Here is a 15606-nt window from a genome sequence, read left to right as displayed (position 1 = left end):
AACTATCACTCAAATAATCTATAATCAAGAACGATACATATTTTTTTTCTTCTTCGACTGAATGATTTGGTCATTGATAATGAGGTGACCAGCGATACCAGAGACGGTGCTACCGGAGTGTTGCGCGATGGTAAAAGCTGGTGCAGATTTGCCGGCTTTCCCTTTCAAGATGATTATAAAGGGTTTCCTGCGCTCCGTGCTCCCTCATTCGCTATTAATTCGGAGACGAGGGCGGCCGGTAAAGACAACCAGGGCGTCTTTCTCAGCGCGAAACATTTGCGAGAATTGAGGTCAGTCGGCAGCCAGCAACGTCATTGTCATATAAAAGCATAAGTACTTTCCTCGCCGGAGACTTTTCAAAGGTGGACGCGATCTGAGACGGTTCACCGGATTAAGCTGCCGAATCTTTTCTGAACGGGCCTCCTGTCTGAAGGTTAGTTTCCTTTTTCACTCACCCTTTACCGAATAGTTTAGAAATATTTTTTTCATTTATTCAATATTTTCTTAGTTTTCCGATTTTTATAAATTTGTTAGTGATAGTCATTTGTGTTAACTATATTTTAGTTAAATTTAATTTAGATATTCTTCCTGATTTTATTATCCGTAGATAGTTTTTAAATACAAAATGGTATTCGTTCTATTTTAATAATCAAAGAAGTGCAAACAATATTAAAAAAATTAACTATATTTATGCAGTAAGTTAATCTAGATATTTTTCAAGATTTTATTTTAACTGCTAAAAATAGTTATTTTAACCATTTTTTTATTAATGCAAGCTATTTGCTCTAAAATAATTCGAACACTTTTTAAATTTTAAAATTTTTTAATTAAGAAAAAACCTTTTTTTATATTTCAATTTTAAAATTTATTGAAAAGGAATTTTTACGTCATAATATAAAGACGTTGAATCTATGAATTGAGTACCGTTTAAATAAGTGGAAATTAAAATTATTAATTTTTATATCATTTACAATTTCTCCCGTTTAAAGACTTTTTTTTTAATTTCTTACGGCCGTATTTCGCGTTTAAAATTTTAATCACCGAAACATTTCCAAATCCAATTAAACTAATAGTCAACGTGTAATTTAAACCAAAGCGAGGTTACTTTCGTCATATAATTTCTATAGTGGCAAACGTTGCTGATACATATTTCTTTATATAAACCCCATTTTAATTTAAATACGAACATTTCACAAGCCGATTTCTGAAATTAAGCGTTTTAAAAGCGTATAAATTGATAATTTTCTCGAATTTCCATTCCCTACATTAGAGACGCATCGTGTTGAAATCAAATTAATTCTATCCTAGAGCAGATTCATTTAATTAACGGGGTGCCCTAAAATATAACCCGTACAAATTCACGGCCAAAGTAAAACGAAGAATCCTGAAAAGACCCCCAAGAAGAGAATCATAAGGAAATCTTTTTCTAATGAATATTTATGTCCATACGCTTGTTCGCGTGGAACTTTACACGAAATTTTGTTAGAAAAGAAAAATGGGGATAAACAAGACGACAAATCGATGGCCTACATAACCCTCCTCTATATTTTGGGATTATTGAAAGCTTTGTGATTGACATTTTTTTCGCGATTGAATAGCGCGATTTATTTAGCCTTAACAACGAATTTAAAAACCGTCTACTACATAAGCGTAAAATTTGTTATCCCAACTTGGAAATTATTCGTTTTTTTTTCGCATAAATTGCGCGCTTTGGAAGGCGAGATTTTTAGCATACGTGGTTGCTCTGAAATAATTAACTAGTTTATCTAGAGAAAGCGATTTTTGAGGTCTGACACGGTTTGATTTTCGTGAGCAGTTTATGTGTAGGGAAAAGAATCGAAAGTCGGTTGATCTCGCACGCTATACGCGTATAAAATAGTAGTTAATTATTATAATTAAGGGTAGATATTAATCTTGTTTTGTGGCCTCACCTAAAGAAATTATTTTAATAAATGACCGGGCTTAGGAAAAGAGTTGGGTGTTGTCTTTTTATGTGTTATTAGAGTTGGTTCAATTTTTGAAACGAGGCGGTTCCTTATGTACTCACTTCAACCTTACTAACGACCTTTCAACACTAATATTAATTTAGTTATTTGTTATTTAATACGGTTAAAAATGGTAATTAAGTTTTAAAAATGACGCGTGAAAAATGGTAAAAGATTTTTAAGTTTAATATCATATTATCTTGGCTCTGTTTCGTTTTAATTGATAGCTATACTTCCGTGAAAGCAAACTTATGCTCATAAATGAAATCAAATTACAGTCATAAGTAAAAGCTATAATTCCTCGATGTAATTAATAATTATACTTTGTTTATTTTCCCGTTCAATAATATTGGTTGTTTACACGCCTATACAAAATTATATTATATATCAGATTATCGTTAATGTTCAGTTAATTATGACCAATATGTAACTTCAACTTAGTAATTATAATCATAATCATAATAATAGCTCAAGCATAGAGTAACCCACTCGCGTAGAGTGGAAGACCCCATGGAAGCGCATGAAACATTAATCCTAACGGGCCACCTTGTTTTCGAGGCGTGAATAAATATAGTCCGAAGAGCGATGGTGTAGTTTTAAATTTTTTTAAGTATAAACTTACTTTCTTATCCAAATAATGTACATTACATTTAGGCCAATTTATTTATCTTACGCCTGGAAAACAAGACGTTGCGTACGAAAAGTGTTAACAAGTTTCGTCGCTGATATCCTTCCACTCTATGAGTTCAAGCATTGACTTAAATTAGAAGGAAATTAAAAAATATATATATTTTCATCCGGGGGCTGGTTTACTTTCATTTTTATTTCCGATAATGATTATTTCCACTGTCCGTATAGAATCAACTTCCTCGAAACGGAAACCTGATCAAATGTATATTTTTTACAGGCAAAAACAGCCAAAAAATGAAATCGCTCGCAGTTGCCGCACTCTTTGCTCTAGGTGGGTTATTTTTCACTTTTTGTTTCAATTTGGGGCTCTAATAATAGAAAAAAAAGGTAAAAAAGGTGTCGAAAAGGCGTCCGTCAACGGGAAACGGGAGCAATGACACACCCAGAAATTAACATTCTCCGACTTTTTCTTCTTAATTCCACTTCCTCAATTTACCGAGGTTTTAAAAAAGAAAATTATTTTTACAGCCGCCTTGGCATCGGCTGATTTTAGGGTAAGTTTTTTAAGTTTACATAAATTAAAATAAGCGTTTGGGAATATCGACTGTGAATTTCCGAAACTTGTTGGGCGTAACTCGAAGGTTTCAAACGACGCGGTATCCGCTATTTTCAATTTCCGGTTTCAAACGCGTTTCTTCCCACGGCCGTATTCAATTTTTGGAGATTATTTATCTACTTGACCTTTAATTAAGTTGAATTTTATTTCATTTCAAAACCGCAAATTATTACAAATGGTTAAGCCAAGTTACCCATATTTATGGCACTAAGCAATCTATTTGAATAATTTTTACTCCATTTCTATTTGATGATTTTTGAGATCAGTTACAGTGGAGATTTTCAATTCGAGCTCAAAAAGTTTATTTTAATTAATATAGCTTTTGAGTTTAAATAAAATCGGAGTTAGCCTTTAGTTTATTCGCTATATTATTTTACAATTTATTTCAACTGATGACTTGGTAGTTTTCATAAGAAAGCTAGAGTTAAAAATATTCAGGATAGCACCGCAATATTATTCATAGGATTTAATATTTGATTTTTTTAAATTGATCAAAATCCCTTAATCTATCCGAAACTTCATTATGAACAAATTATGAGATGATTTTGATGATTTTACTTTAAACTAAATTGATGTTAACTCTCCCAAATATTTACATTTGGACTTAATATAAAAATTTATAGTGCAGTAATATATTAATTATATTATTATTTCTGCTAATTTTCCTCGCGCCTTAATTATCATAATTTAATAATTTTCATTATAATTTCGAAAGAATAAAAATTAAGATACCGGTATGACGATTCTACAGTTCTAGTATCAATTTACTCATGGTCAAATCTCTCGAATAATATAAGCCGCAAAATACCCGGAACGAGAAAGACACGTTTCAAAAGAATAAATAAAAATGGCCGATATCTCTCAGCAAAAACCGAAAACATGAAAAATAGGGGGAATTTTTAATCAAATTTCATCCGTCATGAGCAACTTTAGGATTGCAGTTGGAGAAAGACCAAACTGGTCGGTTTTGTTTTTCCCTCCAACTGGCTCCATACACGCACTTTCATTTTTTACCCATTTCTCCAGTAAAGAGTAAAAAAAACTGGTAAATTGCCTGTGGTAATAGGTGTGGTGTTATATTTAAAAGCATTGTGTGTCTCGGAGTCCTCGGGAGTGGCTCACGCAGACTCAGAAATGCAGTTTATCCAGATTAAATTGGGATAAAAAAATAACAGCGGATACCGGTTCGTTTCACTCGGCCTACTTTTCCAGAAAGTTAATTTTAACGCGTTTTTTTATCGAAATCTAACAGGAAAAAAGACAAGTGGACTACCAATTTCCCGCACCCCGTGGCAGGGAGGCCCAACCGCAAGACGACAGCGCTCTGTACCAAGTACCGAGAAGGCAGTTCCAAGCCCAACCAGTTCAAGCTTACGCCCCACCCGCCCAAGCCGCGCCCAGGCAACCAGCCCAATCTTACGCTCCTCCGCAACAAACCAGGAGGGCGCCAGCCCCCAGGCAACAGTACGCGTCTCAACCAGCCCGCGGAAAGGTACCGAATCACTTCTGAAATTCACACGCACATTTTTTTCTATAAGCCTAGAATATATTAAGAATCGGAAGTTTTCAAAAACCAAAATTTAATTATCCGACCGTTAAATATCCATCTAAAAATTAAATAAACCATTAAGTTTAGTTCTCAACACTCGGTAAAAGAATTAAAATGAATTTAAAAAAATTGTACTTTAAAATTCTATAAGATTTGGTCTTATGGAGGTTTGGTTTAGTTACAGAAATGTCAATTAGTTGCGTAAACCCTCTACTGGCACTCGAAAATTTTCAAAACACGTATAATTCTCTAAATTATGGGCACCATATTATATAATACCACGCACCATCATTTAAAATTATCCCGAATACAATCTTTATACCCAAACTAGACAGCGTTATAAAAAGACGAAGAAGCCAGTAACGAATATACAATATCTTTATAACAGCAGCACGATCCAGTGTTCCGCAAAACTCGTTTTACGTGAGAGTCGGATCGGGAATCCACTTCTTTCTCTTAAGACCATTTCTTGGAGGAATACAATTTTATTTTCTATTTGTTTGACCCATATAAACGAAAGTGAGTAGGACGCTGAGGAAACGGGAAAAGTAAAGCGAAGGGTTTCCGGTTTCAATTTCGGGATGCATTAACGCGACTTGGAAGCGCTCAAATCGTCCTCACTCGATACACTTCGCGTTGGAAATGGGGCGGGGAGAAAAGGTTAACCGGCGTTATTGGAACCTAACCGCGGAATTAGTCTAGACAGGGGTATCAAGCGGGAGCGCCGATACTTCAAGGGCAACACGGTGATTTTTGGAAAAACTTTCCAATAGGCTTTTTTAGACAACTAACGATAAGTTTAGGGAGCCCAGTTTGACCTAAATAGCTCGCCAAGGAGAACTGGTGGAAGAAAACGTGCGTACGCCCAACATGTATTTATTGTATTGGAAAGACCCGGGGATTAACCACGTTTCTAGTTTCCTAGCTGCGGTCGATTAATTAAAAAATTACACGCGATTTTAACTTGACACGTTACACGATGATGCAATCGTCCGTGAATAATGAGGGACCAGAATCGGAATGGCCACAATGCCTGAAACCGGAACTTCCCTTTTATTGAAGTTCCTTTGATGCAAATCGTTAAATAAATAGCCAGTGTTTAATTAAAATTAGTTATGGGAAAATTCCTCGTAGCATATTTTTTCGAAGATAGGCAGACGCTCACCTATTCATTCTGCAACGCCTTTCCCTGTCAATGTTCCTTATAATTGATAAATTGCGGGACATGGTTACCAGTATAAATTATTTAGAGATCGAAAATGTGTACAGTTGCGCGATGTATGAGGCCTACTACCAGTGGCGTAGTTATGGGAGGCACATGGGGCCCATGACCCCCCCCCCCCGAAACGTATAGTCGTACATACAAATATTTTTATTTTTTTTACTTTTTTCAATGGTGTACCCACTCCAAAATAAAATTCTGGTTACCCCACTGCCTTCTTCACTGGTTACATCTACAATTCAGGCGTTCTTTCCTATAATTGCGCTTTGGGGCAGTAGGGCTAAGGCTTTCTACGTGATTACCTCTTTCTTTTAATAGCCATTAGCATATCGATTTATATCGATGATTTCATTAAGTCTCCCGTTATGTCTTTGACTTTCGCTGTTGCGGAAATCATTTTATACGTCCAATAATGTGCAACACCTTTAAAAATGGTCTTAAACGTATTAGTAATGTTCAATATTGGATAATTTATTTATTGGTTACGATTCTATAAATAAACTTGTTGAGGTTAACGGTAATAGTTTGTGTAGGGAACTGTTGGCTCGCGTAGCATGAAGGGCTTGCCACCACCCTCCTAAGAAATGTAACCCGGCCACCTGTATTCATGGCTTTAAAAGTCGCTTGGTAACTTAGGCCTAAGGTGGTTCCTTGGGTATTAGCCTAACTGAAATAAAATATTTAATTTAAAATTAGGCAAAAAATATATTTATATTTAGCGTTACATTTGATTGTATTTATGCAAAACAATTATCTAGCGTCACGTGAATTTTTACCAGGCGTGTTTACCCCTGTTATGGGTAAATTTTACCTGAAAACCTTATGTCAAATATTTCATTTTCCATTCGCATTTGGAAAGAACTAGCAGATGGTCTCATATTGCGCGGGTCGAAATAAAATGCAGTTAATGTTTTTGGGAGAGCACAATGAAGACCTTACATTGACCAACTCCTTCACCAGCTATCAAACACTTTATGAAATTATGAAACCGATGCCACACAGAATTAAAATTAAATTTTGAAATCTCTGCTATTTTTAGCCAGTTGAAGACGAAGAAGAGGAACAAGGTCCAGATCCATTGGCCCTCCTCTTGCAGAACTCCAAATTCGCCTGCTCAGGAAGGAAGGACGGTTACTACGCTGATAGCTCCGTTAAATGCCAAGCTTTCCACTACTGCGTAGGTGGCGCCCGTCACTCTTGGATGTGTCCCGAAAACACAGTGTTCCATCAAGTCCATTTGAACTGTGTCCCCTCCAGCCAAGACATTTGCGGAGAATCCGAGAAATTCCACTTCGTTAATGACTACTTGCACAAGGTATTACTCAACGATCTCAATAACGTCAATAATACTAGCATCGCGGTGATCACGAATTTAAGATTGTAAAACCCTTACTCGCGGACCGTTAATGCCACTAGTAGCTTTTCGCAGCTTTAGAACCTTGAAGAATGACATATAGTGGTCATGATTTGCCTTCAAAGCCCTGCCTTTTCTTTATCTTATTTAATTTACCCTGATATCATCTCAGTCGTCAAATTTTAGTGGCGGATACAGAAAAAAAACTCAAGAAGGGGGGGGGCGCTAAAAAACCTCTTGAGCTATGGGTAGTGCGGGACGCATATTTACGAACCTTGGGGTGTATGTATCCGCCACTGAAAGTATTAGAACAGTCCCAAGCGTTAAATGGAATAATATAACAATATAGGATAAATATCGATTTGATATAACCCTATTTTTGGGGTAAATGATAATTTAAGGTTTAAAGTGGAAAATAGTAGTTTAATTAATTTTATCTTTTACTCATTTAGGAATTGGATCAACGTGGTCCAAACAACTCGGTGGTCTACGCTCAACGTTATTATCCCGAGGGCTACTCCGTTGGCGACGCACTGGTGGCCCCATCTCGTTCCCCGCAACAAGATGCTCGCGCATTCCAAGATCACGCTCGCAACTACGAGGAACAGCCCGCTTACCAACCACAACCTCAACCTCAACCTCAGCCACGACCAGCTTACCGTCAACCAGCCCCGCAACCACGTCCATACAACCCACCCGCCCAATCTCGACCAGTGTACTCTCAGCCAGCCAGCCAACAGGCTCCACCTCAATTCGCGTCCTACGGCCAGGCTCCACCGCAGCACGGTGGACGTCAATTGCCAGTAGGTGTTCCTGTAGATCAAGCCCCTCGTAGACAAGTTAGTCAAGCTTCCCGCGCCGCTGCCGTATCACCGTACTCCGGATACCCACCGCAAGGAGGAGTTCGATACGACGACGACCGATACTAAATACTAAGTAACGCGTTTGCTAACGCGCCAACCGGACTTTATCGGCGATAGAATTTATACAGATAGTACTCTTTTTGCGTAAATTCTATCGTTATACCCACTAAATTATAACATGGTTTCCGAAAGTATTACTTAAAAAATCTCCATCGTAGTTCTTTATATCGTCGAGAGAATAACGTAATTTCTATGCCTTTTTTTAAATTATGGTAGCGTAATTTGCCTTGTTTTTGCTGCAGGAATTACCCATATCGTCCTGTGATGTTTAAAACCCAGTTGGGCTGTTTTTAAGATTAATAATCGATACGGAATAATATCCGAGTGAGTTTTGGAAATATTATTGTAAATATTTTTTGGAACAAACAGCTGTTTTTATACGTAAAAGCAGATAAATCCCAGAAAACTTACTTGAATGATTGATCAAGTGCCAATAAATAAAATGTACAGTTTGAGAAATAAAACGTTTTTTTTATTTCACTGATTTTTCTAGCACTTACTAGCTTAACAATGAAAAAAACAACGGAACTTTCTTTTCAAATCATCAAGTAGCGGTGACCTTTCTAGAAAAGGAGTCAATGTAATCGTTTCTGACTGAAATAGGTGGTTTTCTAAACAAACATTACCATCACCATTATATAAATATGAAACGTTTTACTATCCGAAGGCTAAATTTTTAAAAGATAGTTTTCGGAAATATAAATCATAACGTGGCTAAGGAATGAAAATCGTATTTCCCAACTAATATGGAAAACTAAAATTTATCTCAAAAGTCAGAATAACGCTTACTTTATCAAAATAATCTGTTATTATTAGTGTTTCTAGTTATTGTGAAGCCCACTTCATCAAACATAAGCTATTAAAGACACCAAACGTCATGGTACCTTATCTTTCCTTGAAAAACACCATATAACTTTCTTTCTACAGCCAATACCATTTTTTTTAATTCACCTATCTCAAGCTATCCATAAATTTTCACCTTCACCAATAAGAAAATAGTTCACCCAAGAAAATCAAAATGAAATCCTGAGGACATCTTGAAAAATTGGTACACAAGACTGAAGTCCGCAACATTGACGACCTACGTACGACAACGGAATATTGGTCGCTGTGAAACTATTCGCGATCGAAACGGGTCTAGATGACGCAACGGTGCCGAACCGTATAAGCAGAGATCCTGGCAGTTATAGAGATGCGAAACTCCCTATACCCTAAGCAAACCAGTTTTTTTCAAATTTTTTCCGATCGCAGCGACGCCTGTACGTGGGGAGTAATCGCGGAGATCCTAGGATTGTTACCGTTGTTTACAATTTTTGCGTCTCTCGGCTTGAAACGGGCGCTTCCTTCCGGCCGAAGGGCGGCGCTGATGCTTGAATTTTTTTGTCAGGTTTTCGACGGAGTTTCGCATCTCTACAACTGCCAGGATCTCTGGTATAAGGGGTCTAATTACGTCAAGCGTCTGCTTAAGTTTCTAACTTCCTAGCTTCCACAGTTTATAAAATTTGACCTCCGACGAGTAGTTCCGCCCGCCGCCATTAGGTGAGCGCAATCATTCAAACACGCTTTGAATCTTCGAACGGGTTCAAGAATGATTTGCGTGTGCCCAAGGTACTTATGGCATTTGAAGAAAAAAATCGAAATTCAATAAATAACTTTCTTTCAATGGACGTGGTCACTATGAAACACCTTATTATTACCCAAATTCCGTTTCCAGCGTAGGATATTTACATCCAACGCCGTTCCCAAGCAAGGCCGGTTTTATCCTACAACATTTTTACCCTGCGATGGTTCCAGCGAACGCCATTTGCAACCTAAGGCTGGTTCACCAAAAAAAAACATTTTCAATCCTATGCTATATCCATCTTACGAATCTTCCAGCCTCTGCATGCGACCCCTTTCATCCATACCGAGCCGATTCTACATTTACAACTGGTTAAACAACATATCACATGAAAATCCTGGGGTCAGATTAATGCTCATTCTAGAGAGATGGCCATAGCTGAACCAAAAGTGACATAAGACCCAAAAGTGTGTCAACTCTACCTTCGCGCCCGTTAAAATATTTACTGAGAGCTAGTCTCACAAAAGACTACATAAACTACTAGTTGTAATAGTACTAGCAACGTTATAGTTAGCCTATGGTCTGCCGCGATTTTCTCTCATCGATTTATTTTACCGTAGACATACGTTCTAAAACGCCTCACTCGGCGGCGCTGAAGTGGAGAAAATTACAAATTTTGATGACGTATTTTCAACCCCCTCTCCCACTCCCTCTTTTTACTTCGCGACAAACTCTCATTAAAAATTATACCGTACTGACACACTTTTGGGTCTTATGTCGCTTTTGGCTGAACGGGCTAGTCTCACAATAAGAGCCCGAGCTCGACACAAAGTCAGTAACCTCGACGTACATTCGGAATTTCTTGAGTGCGTATACGACAGCAAGACACTTGAACTCCGGCGAATTTCACATGCCCATTTTATGGAAAGCCTGATAATTCCCGTGACACGACACGTGCCACGTCCCAATCTAACTGTAGTGCTGTTTTCGCTCATTTTCCTCTCTGTTTTCTCAAAAAAATGGGGATAAAATTATCGCCCAAGAGAGAGACAGAGGAACCCATAGATATAAGAAATGTATATAAAGGTCTAGATAAATTTCGGGACGTCTAACCTAACATAAAATACGGAATTGACACCTAGCAGCCACTGAGGAAGGCACGCGACCAAGAGCGCGAGCTCTCTTAGCATTTTAGTACAAAGTGGTGACTTTTAGTATAATTTTTAAGCAGGAGACAATGTCTCTCGCGACGATAGCACGAGCTTTCTTACCGATAGATAGCGCCTTATAAGGATAGCCTGCAGAAATTACGCGTTTCTGCTAGCTGTCACCATAGAAATCGGATAACAAACTAGACCGATTTTTGAAATTTTGTCGCGGGTTCCGATTAGAACTTTTAAGAAACCCTGCCTTTGGCCAATGCTTTTCGTTTGGCTGGCAACGAAAGTTACGCCATCGGTGCCAAACTGGTGAACTAACACTCTATTTCGCCTAAAATTAAATGGCCGACTTTAGCTCGACGCTAACGCGGTTTTTTTTTCATCCTTAAAGTAACTTATGTTTAATTAAAGTAATCAAATCGTGTAAGAGTACATACTCTAAAGAAAACGTATCTTTTCACAGGTTAGTGTTAGAAATAGTTTTCTTTTTACCATAATTTCCAATCGCTAAGAACGCACTAGAAAACGCGTTTCTTTCAAATCATAGAAAGATAGCTTTTTAAATAAAAAATGAAGAATGGTTCAAAATTCCGTAATTAAATATTTAAGGAGTAATTACTCAAACAAAAACATATCTTTTCACAGGTTACTGTTAGAAATAGTTGTTTTACGAGCAATGGTTTTGGGGAAAACCGGTGCACAGTAATGAGTTATCGCGAATATCTACGTTAGTATTGTATGTACGGCTATAAACCCAAGTATGAACATTAGGATCCGGCTATTTCCTACAAAAAATGTTCTATGAACATTTTACATACGAGCAATCGTTGTGTCGTAATCGCGGTTTTAACGTTGTACCTGAAACGCGTCTTACAATTTTGCGCCTTCGTTGACTTAAAACGCATCCGCCGCTCTTCATGTAACCGCGTTTAAAATTTACCACCCAGCTAACCCTTGTTATTTTTGCAATAAATCGCCTGAAAATGAAGCTATTGTGAAGGTTGTGTGAGACAAAATGATGGGAAAGTCGGAAAAATGGGTCACTTCAATTTAAGTTCATATTGACTGCCGTAAGGAATAAATCCAAAAGACCAGTATCAATGCTTTGAAAAGAAAACACGACACCGATGAGACTGTTCGACATGTAGAACGCGAGCGAATCAACCTACCAAATGATATAAGAAATATTCAACATACAAATTTTCCAGTTTATATGAACTTAAATGTAATAAAAAATCGTCTTGAAAAACCGTTTATTGCTTTATAACATTCCAAAATAATATTAAAATTATTAACATTAATAATATAATAAGTTTGCGTTGTCAACGCGCGTATTTTGAAACGGAAAAAAAACCGATTACTATTGTTAAATCTTGGATTAATAATATGATATTTTTAATACGAAACAAATAACGAAATACGTGGAATTTTTGGCGTTAAATAAGCTTAGAACGTATTTCGTTATTTGTTTCTTATTACAAGGAGCGTTCGCCATCATTTAACCAAGATTTAACGATAGTAATCGGGTTTTTCCGTTTCAAAATACGCAGTAGATTAAACCGAGGCTTAAGACTGGGCAAGATTCCGCACCTTAAAATTTTCGTCTACTTTAAACTTGGAGAAATAAAACAAGTATACAGGAGTTGCGGAGAGCTGCGAAAGCTGTTTCGTCAGTGACCGTGAACTCGCGCGAGACGGAGGGGTTCAAACGCGACTAGCGCCAACTGCATTCGGAATTTTGAAACTATTCTCATTTTATAGCATTGTTTTCGCGTCGTCTGGTTTGTTTTATTCCTCCAAACAAATACGAGTCATTTTGGAAAAAGGCGCAAGGAATTTATAAATGTTTCAAAACAAACCAGACGACGCGAAAACAATGATATAAAATGAGAATAGTTGCAAAATTCCGTATGCAGTTGGCGCTAGTCGCGTTTGAACCCCTCCGTCTCGCGCGAGTTCACGGTCACTGACGAAACCGATTTCGCAGCTCTCCGCAACTCCTGTATACTTGTTTTATTCCTCCAAGCTTTAAAGGGAATATAACCTGCAAAGCAATCTTAATGGAAGACCCCTTCAATTTATCAAATTACCCTGTACAGTGGCGCCAAACATTTCTAAATCCAAAGGCAAGAGCGGCCAGAGCTGCAAACGTTGGTGTTCCACACCAAATACCTGAGGTTATATTCCCTTTAAAGATTCATTTTGAACGAACCAATGGATGAAAAGTTATGAAACTAGCTTTTAAATAAACTTTGAAACTTATTTCAAGTCATATTTATAATTCACCGATGACAAAATTCGTGAAAAGTATTAATATCGTTCCAAATTACAACCTACTTTCTAAAATCTCATTTTTCTTTCTAATACGCGCGTTGACAACACAAACTTTACCTAGACGAGCAGGTGCTCGGTTATCTACATGGTGCGGGAAAAATATTATTTTTGAATGTTATAAAGCGATAAACGATTTTTCAAGACGATTTTATATTACATTTAAGTTCATATAAACGGGAAAAATTGTCAGTGTAATATTTCTTATATCATTTGGTAGGTTAATTAACGTTTAATTATCGCCAACTTTACATTAATTTCAATGGGGTGGGGGAAAACTTTTAACCAAGTTACACGCGAGCACGCCTCTTTAGGCAGCGCAGATGGCGTTACTGTCGTTTTAGCCAAGAATCTAATCGGTACCTTGTCAGCCATTCGATTAAGCGTTCTAGTTTGTTATCCGATTTCTATGGCTGTCACCTCCGTATTCACTCCCTTTGAAATATTTTATCTAGACCTTTATATACGTTTCCTATATCTATGGAGGAACCAGAGTCTAACAAGCCTAGAAACGAATGTTCCAAAGCTTGAAACCGTAACAAAGGGGAATTTTTCCGGCCAAATGTTCCGTCAACACACCGGTTGACCAAGGGAGTTCAGTTCTGGGTCAGAATTTTGCCGAGGCTCACTCCCTTTCATGGACGTACATCGATTTAATGGGATGGCCTCCCTCACCCGTTTCCCTGCTCAGGACAATGGCGTTTGATATGTCCGGGTTTCCGACAACCATAGTAAACTAAATTCTGGCAAGCCTGCCTAAATTTTTCAACAGGATTCTGAGGGAAAGTTTGCTTCATTGGTTGAGGGCCGACTGGAATATGTCCAGTGTCCCGGCGCCCCTTATATAGTGGGCCCCTTGGATGACGCTACCGGTCTCCAAACTAATTGGCTGGAGAAAAAAGCTCTCCAAGATATCTTGGGTGACTTTACCCCGCTCTTAACCCTTCGGGTCAGAGGTCGCCACTGTCGGAGAATTCTGAGGAGTGGCGGTGTGGTTAGCGCTTTCCCCTCGCTGAAAAAGGAGCTGGGTTGGATCCTAACTTGTGGCACTGGGTGAAAACTCGGAACTACACCTTCTGCGTTGAGTTTACAAGTTAAAGGGAATGGAACCTCCAACGTGTTCTTTATGGAAGACCCCATCAATTTCCTTTATTCCCTTCACAATCAGCGATTATCAGCGCCGCAGGTGTGAAAAGCCATGGGTGGCAGCGGAGAATATTGGAACCCTCGAAGGGCGACATAAATACCAGACGTTATATTCCCTTTAAAGGGGTTTTCCGCCGTGGTTAACGATAATAGCATATGTAACATAATTACTCATAAGTATGCCACTGTACCTTTATTCCATTCAAAAATCTTCACTAACGGTTTGTTTCACCACGAACCAGTAAAAAGATGGACTACGTTAGATTTTAACCTTTTTATTCATCCTAGTAATTTTGGGAGTCACACTATTAGCTACTAACATATGTATTTAAGCCAATGGAAAACCTCTAAATTGAGAAGGAATTTTTTGCGTCGGAATTTTAGTCAGCCCATGGATTAACTAAATCCATGGTCAGCCCAATGTAGCTTTATTGAAATTTATAAACTCGCACGGTTTGTGCGGATGAAGTTAAATAATGAGTAATTTAGAAAAATAAAAAGTTAGAGAAAATGACCAATAAGTGATCGCTTTCCGAAAATGGAACAAGTCGTCGAAGTGGGATATTCCAATTTCCACCAGCGTTATTAAAACCCATATCAAGCCTAGAAGAGTTAGGCCTAGGCTCAAAAGAATCTGCAAAGTCTCCAACCTTATAGAGGCGCCAGAAAAGCTCAACCTGAATTTCAACTATTTTTTCCAATAAACCTGCTTCTTTTATTTGACAATGCAAATTTATTTTAGAACGTAAGTTTCCGAGAACTTCATTAACTTTCAAATTAATTACATAAATTTACATTAACAGAACATAATTGTAGTTCATTTTAGCTCCTAAGCCTTGGTTGTTCAAACCGGTTTGTTTACAAAAAAATGGCCGTAGGTTTATCAGACGTAGAGCGAATTGTTCGACGGCATAATCGGCATTTGAGATTTGATGACGTCAAATATTACGTAGGGTACAGATGACGCAATATCTGTGAAACAAACCGTTAGTGAAGAAATAGAGCTAGTGGCATATACTTATGAGTAATTATGTTACATATGGTAATAGTTAATAGGGAGCTGTTGGCTCGCGTGGCATGAAGGGCCTGCCACCATCCTCCTACGCATTGAGTATTTAGTATTTTATTT

At 37.8% G+C, this 15606-nt stretch overlaps 1 protein-coding gene across 1 annotated transcript; it reads left to right on the top strand.

Moving 5' to 3' along the window:
• The first annotated feature begins 268 nt into the window (after window positions 1-268).
• LOC149948038 (uncharacterized) lies at window positions 269-8711 on the top strand. The gene is made up of 6 exons (XM_090171545.1): window positions 269-433; window positions 2893-2946; window positions 3144-3169; window positions 4484-4723; window positions 7042-7317; window positions 7809-8711. Exons 2-6 carry the CDS (start codon window positions 2910-2912, stop codon window positions 8283-8285), a joined length of 1056 nt encoding a protein of 351 aa, XP_090027671.1. The 5' UTR covers window positions 269-433; window positions 2893-2909; the 3' UTR covers window positions 8286-8711.
• The last annotated feature ends 6895 nt before the right edge of the window (window positions 8712-15606 follow it).

The sequence above is a fragment of the Leiobunum rupestre genome, chromosome 4, assembly GCF_980474605.1.
Source record: "Leiobunum rupestre chromosome 4, qqLeiRupe1.1.hap1, whole genome shotgun sequence".
NCBI classification, from domain to species: Eukaryota; Metazoa; Arthropoda; class Arachnida; order Opiliones; family Sclerosomatidae; genus Leiobunum; species Leiobunum rupestre.
The sequence above is the reverse complement of the archived record's forward strand: the minus strand, read 5'-3'. Positions and strand labels throughout refer to the sequence as shown.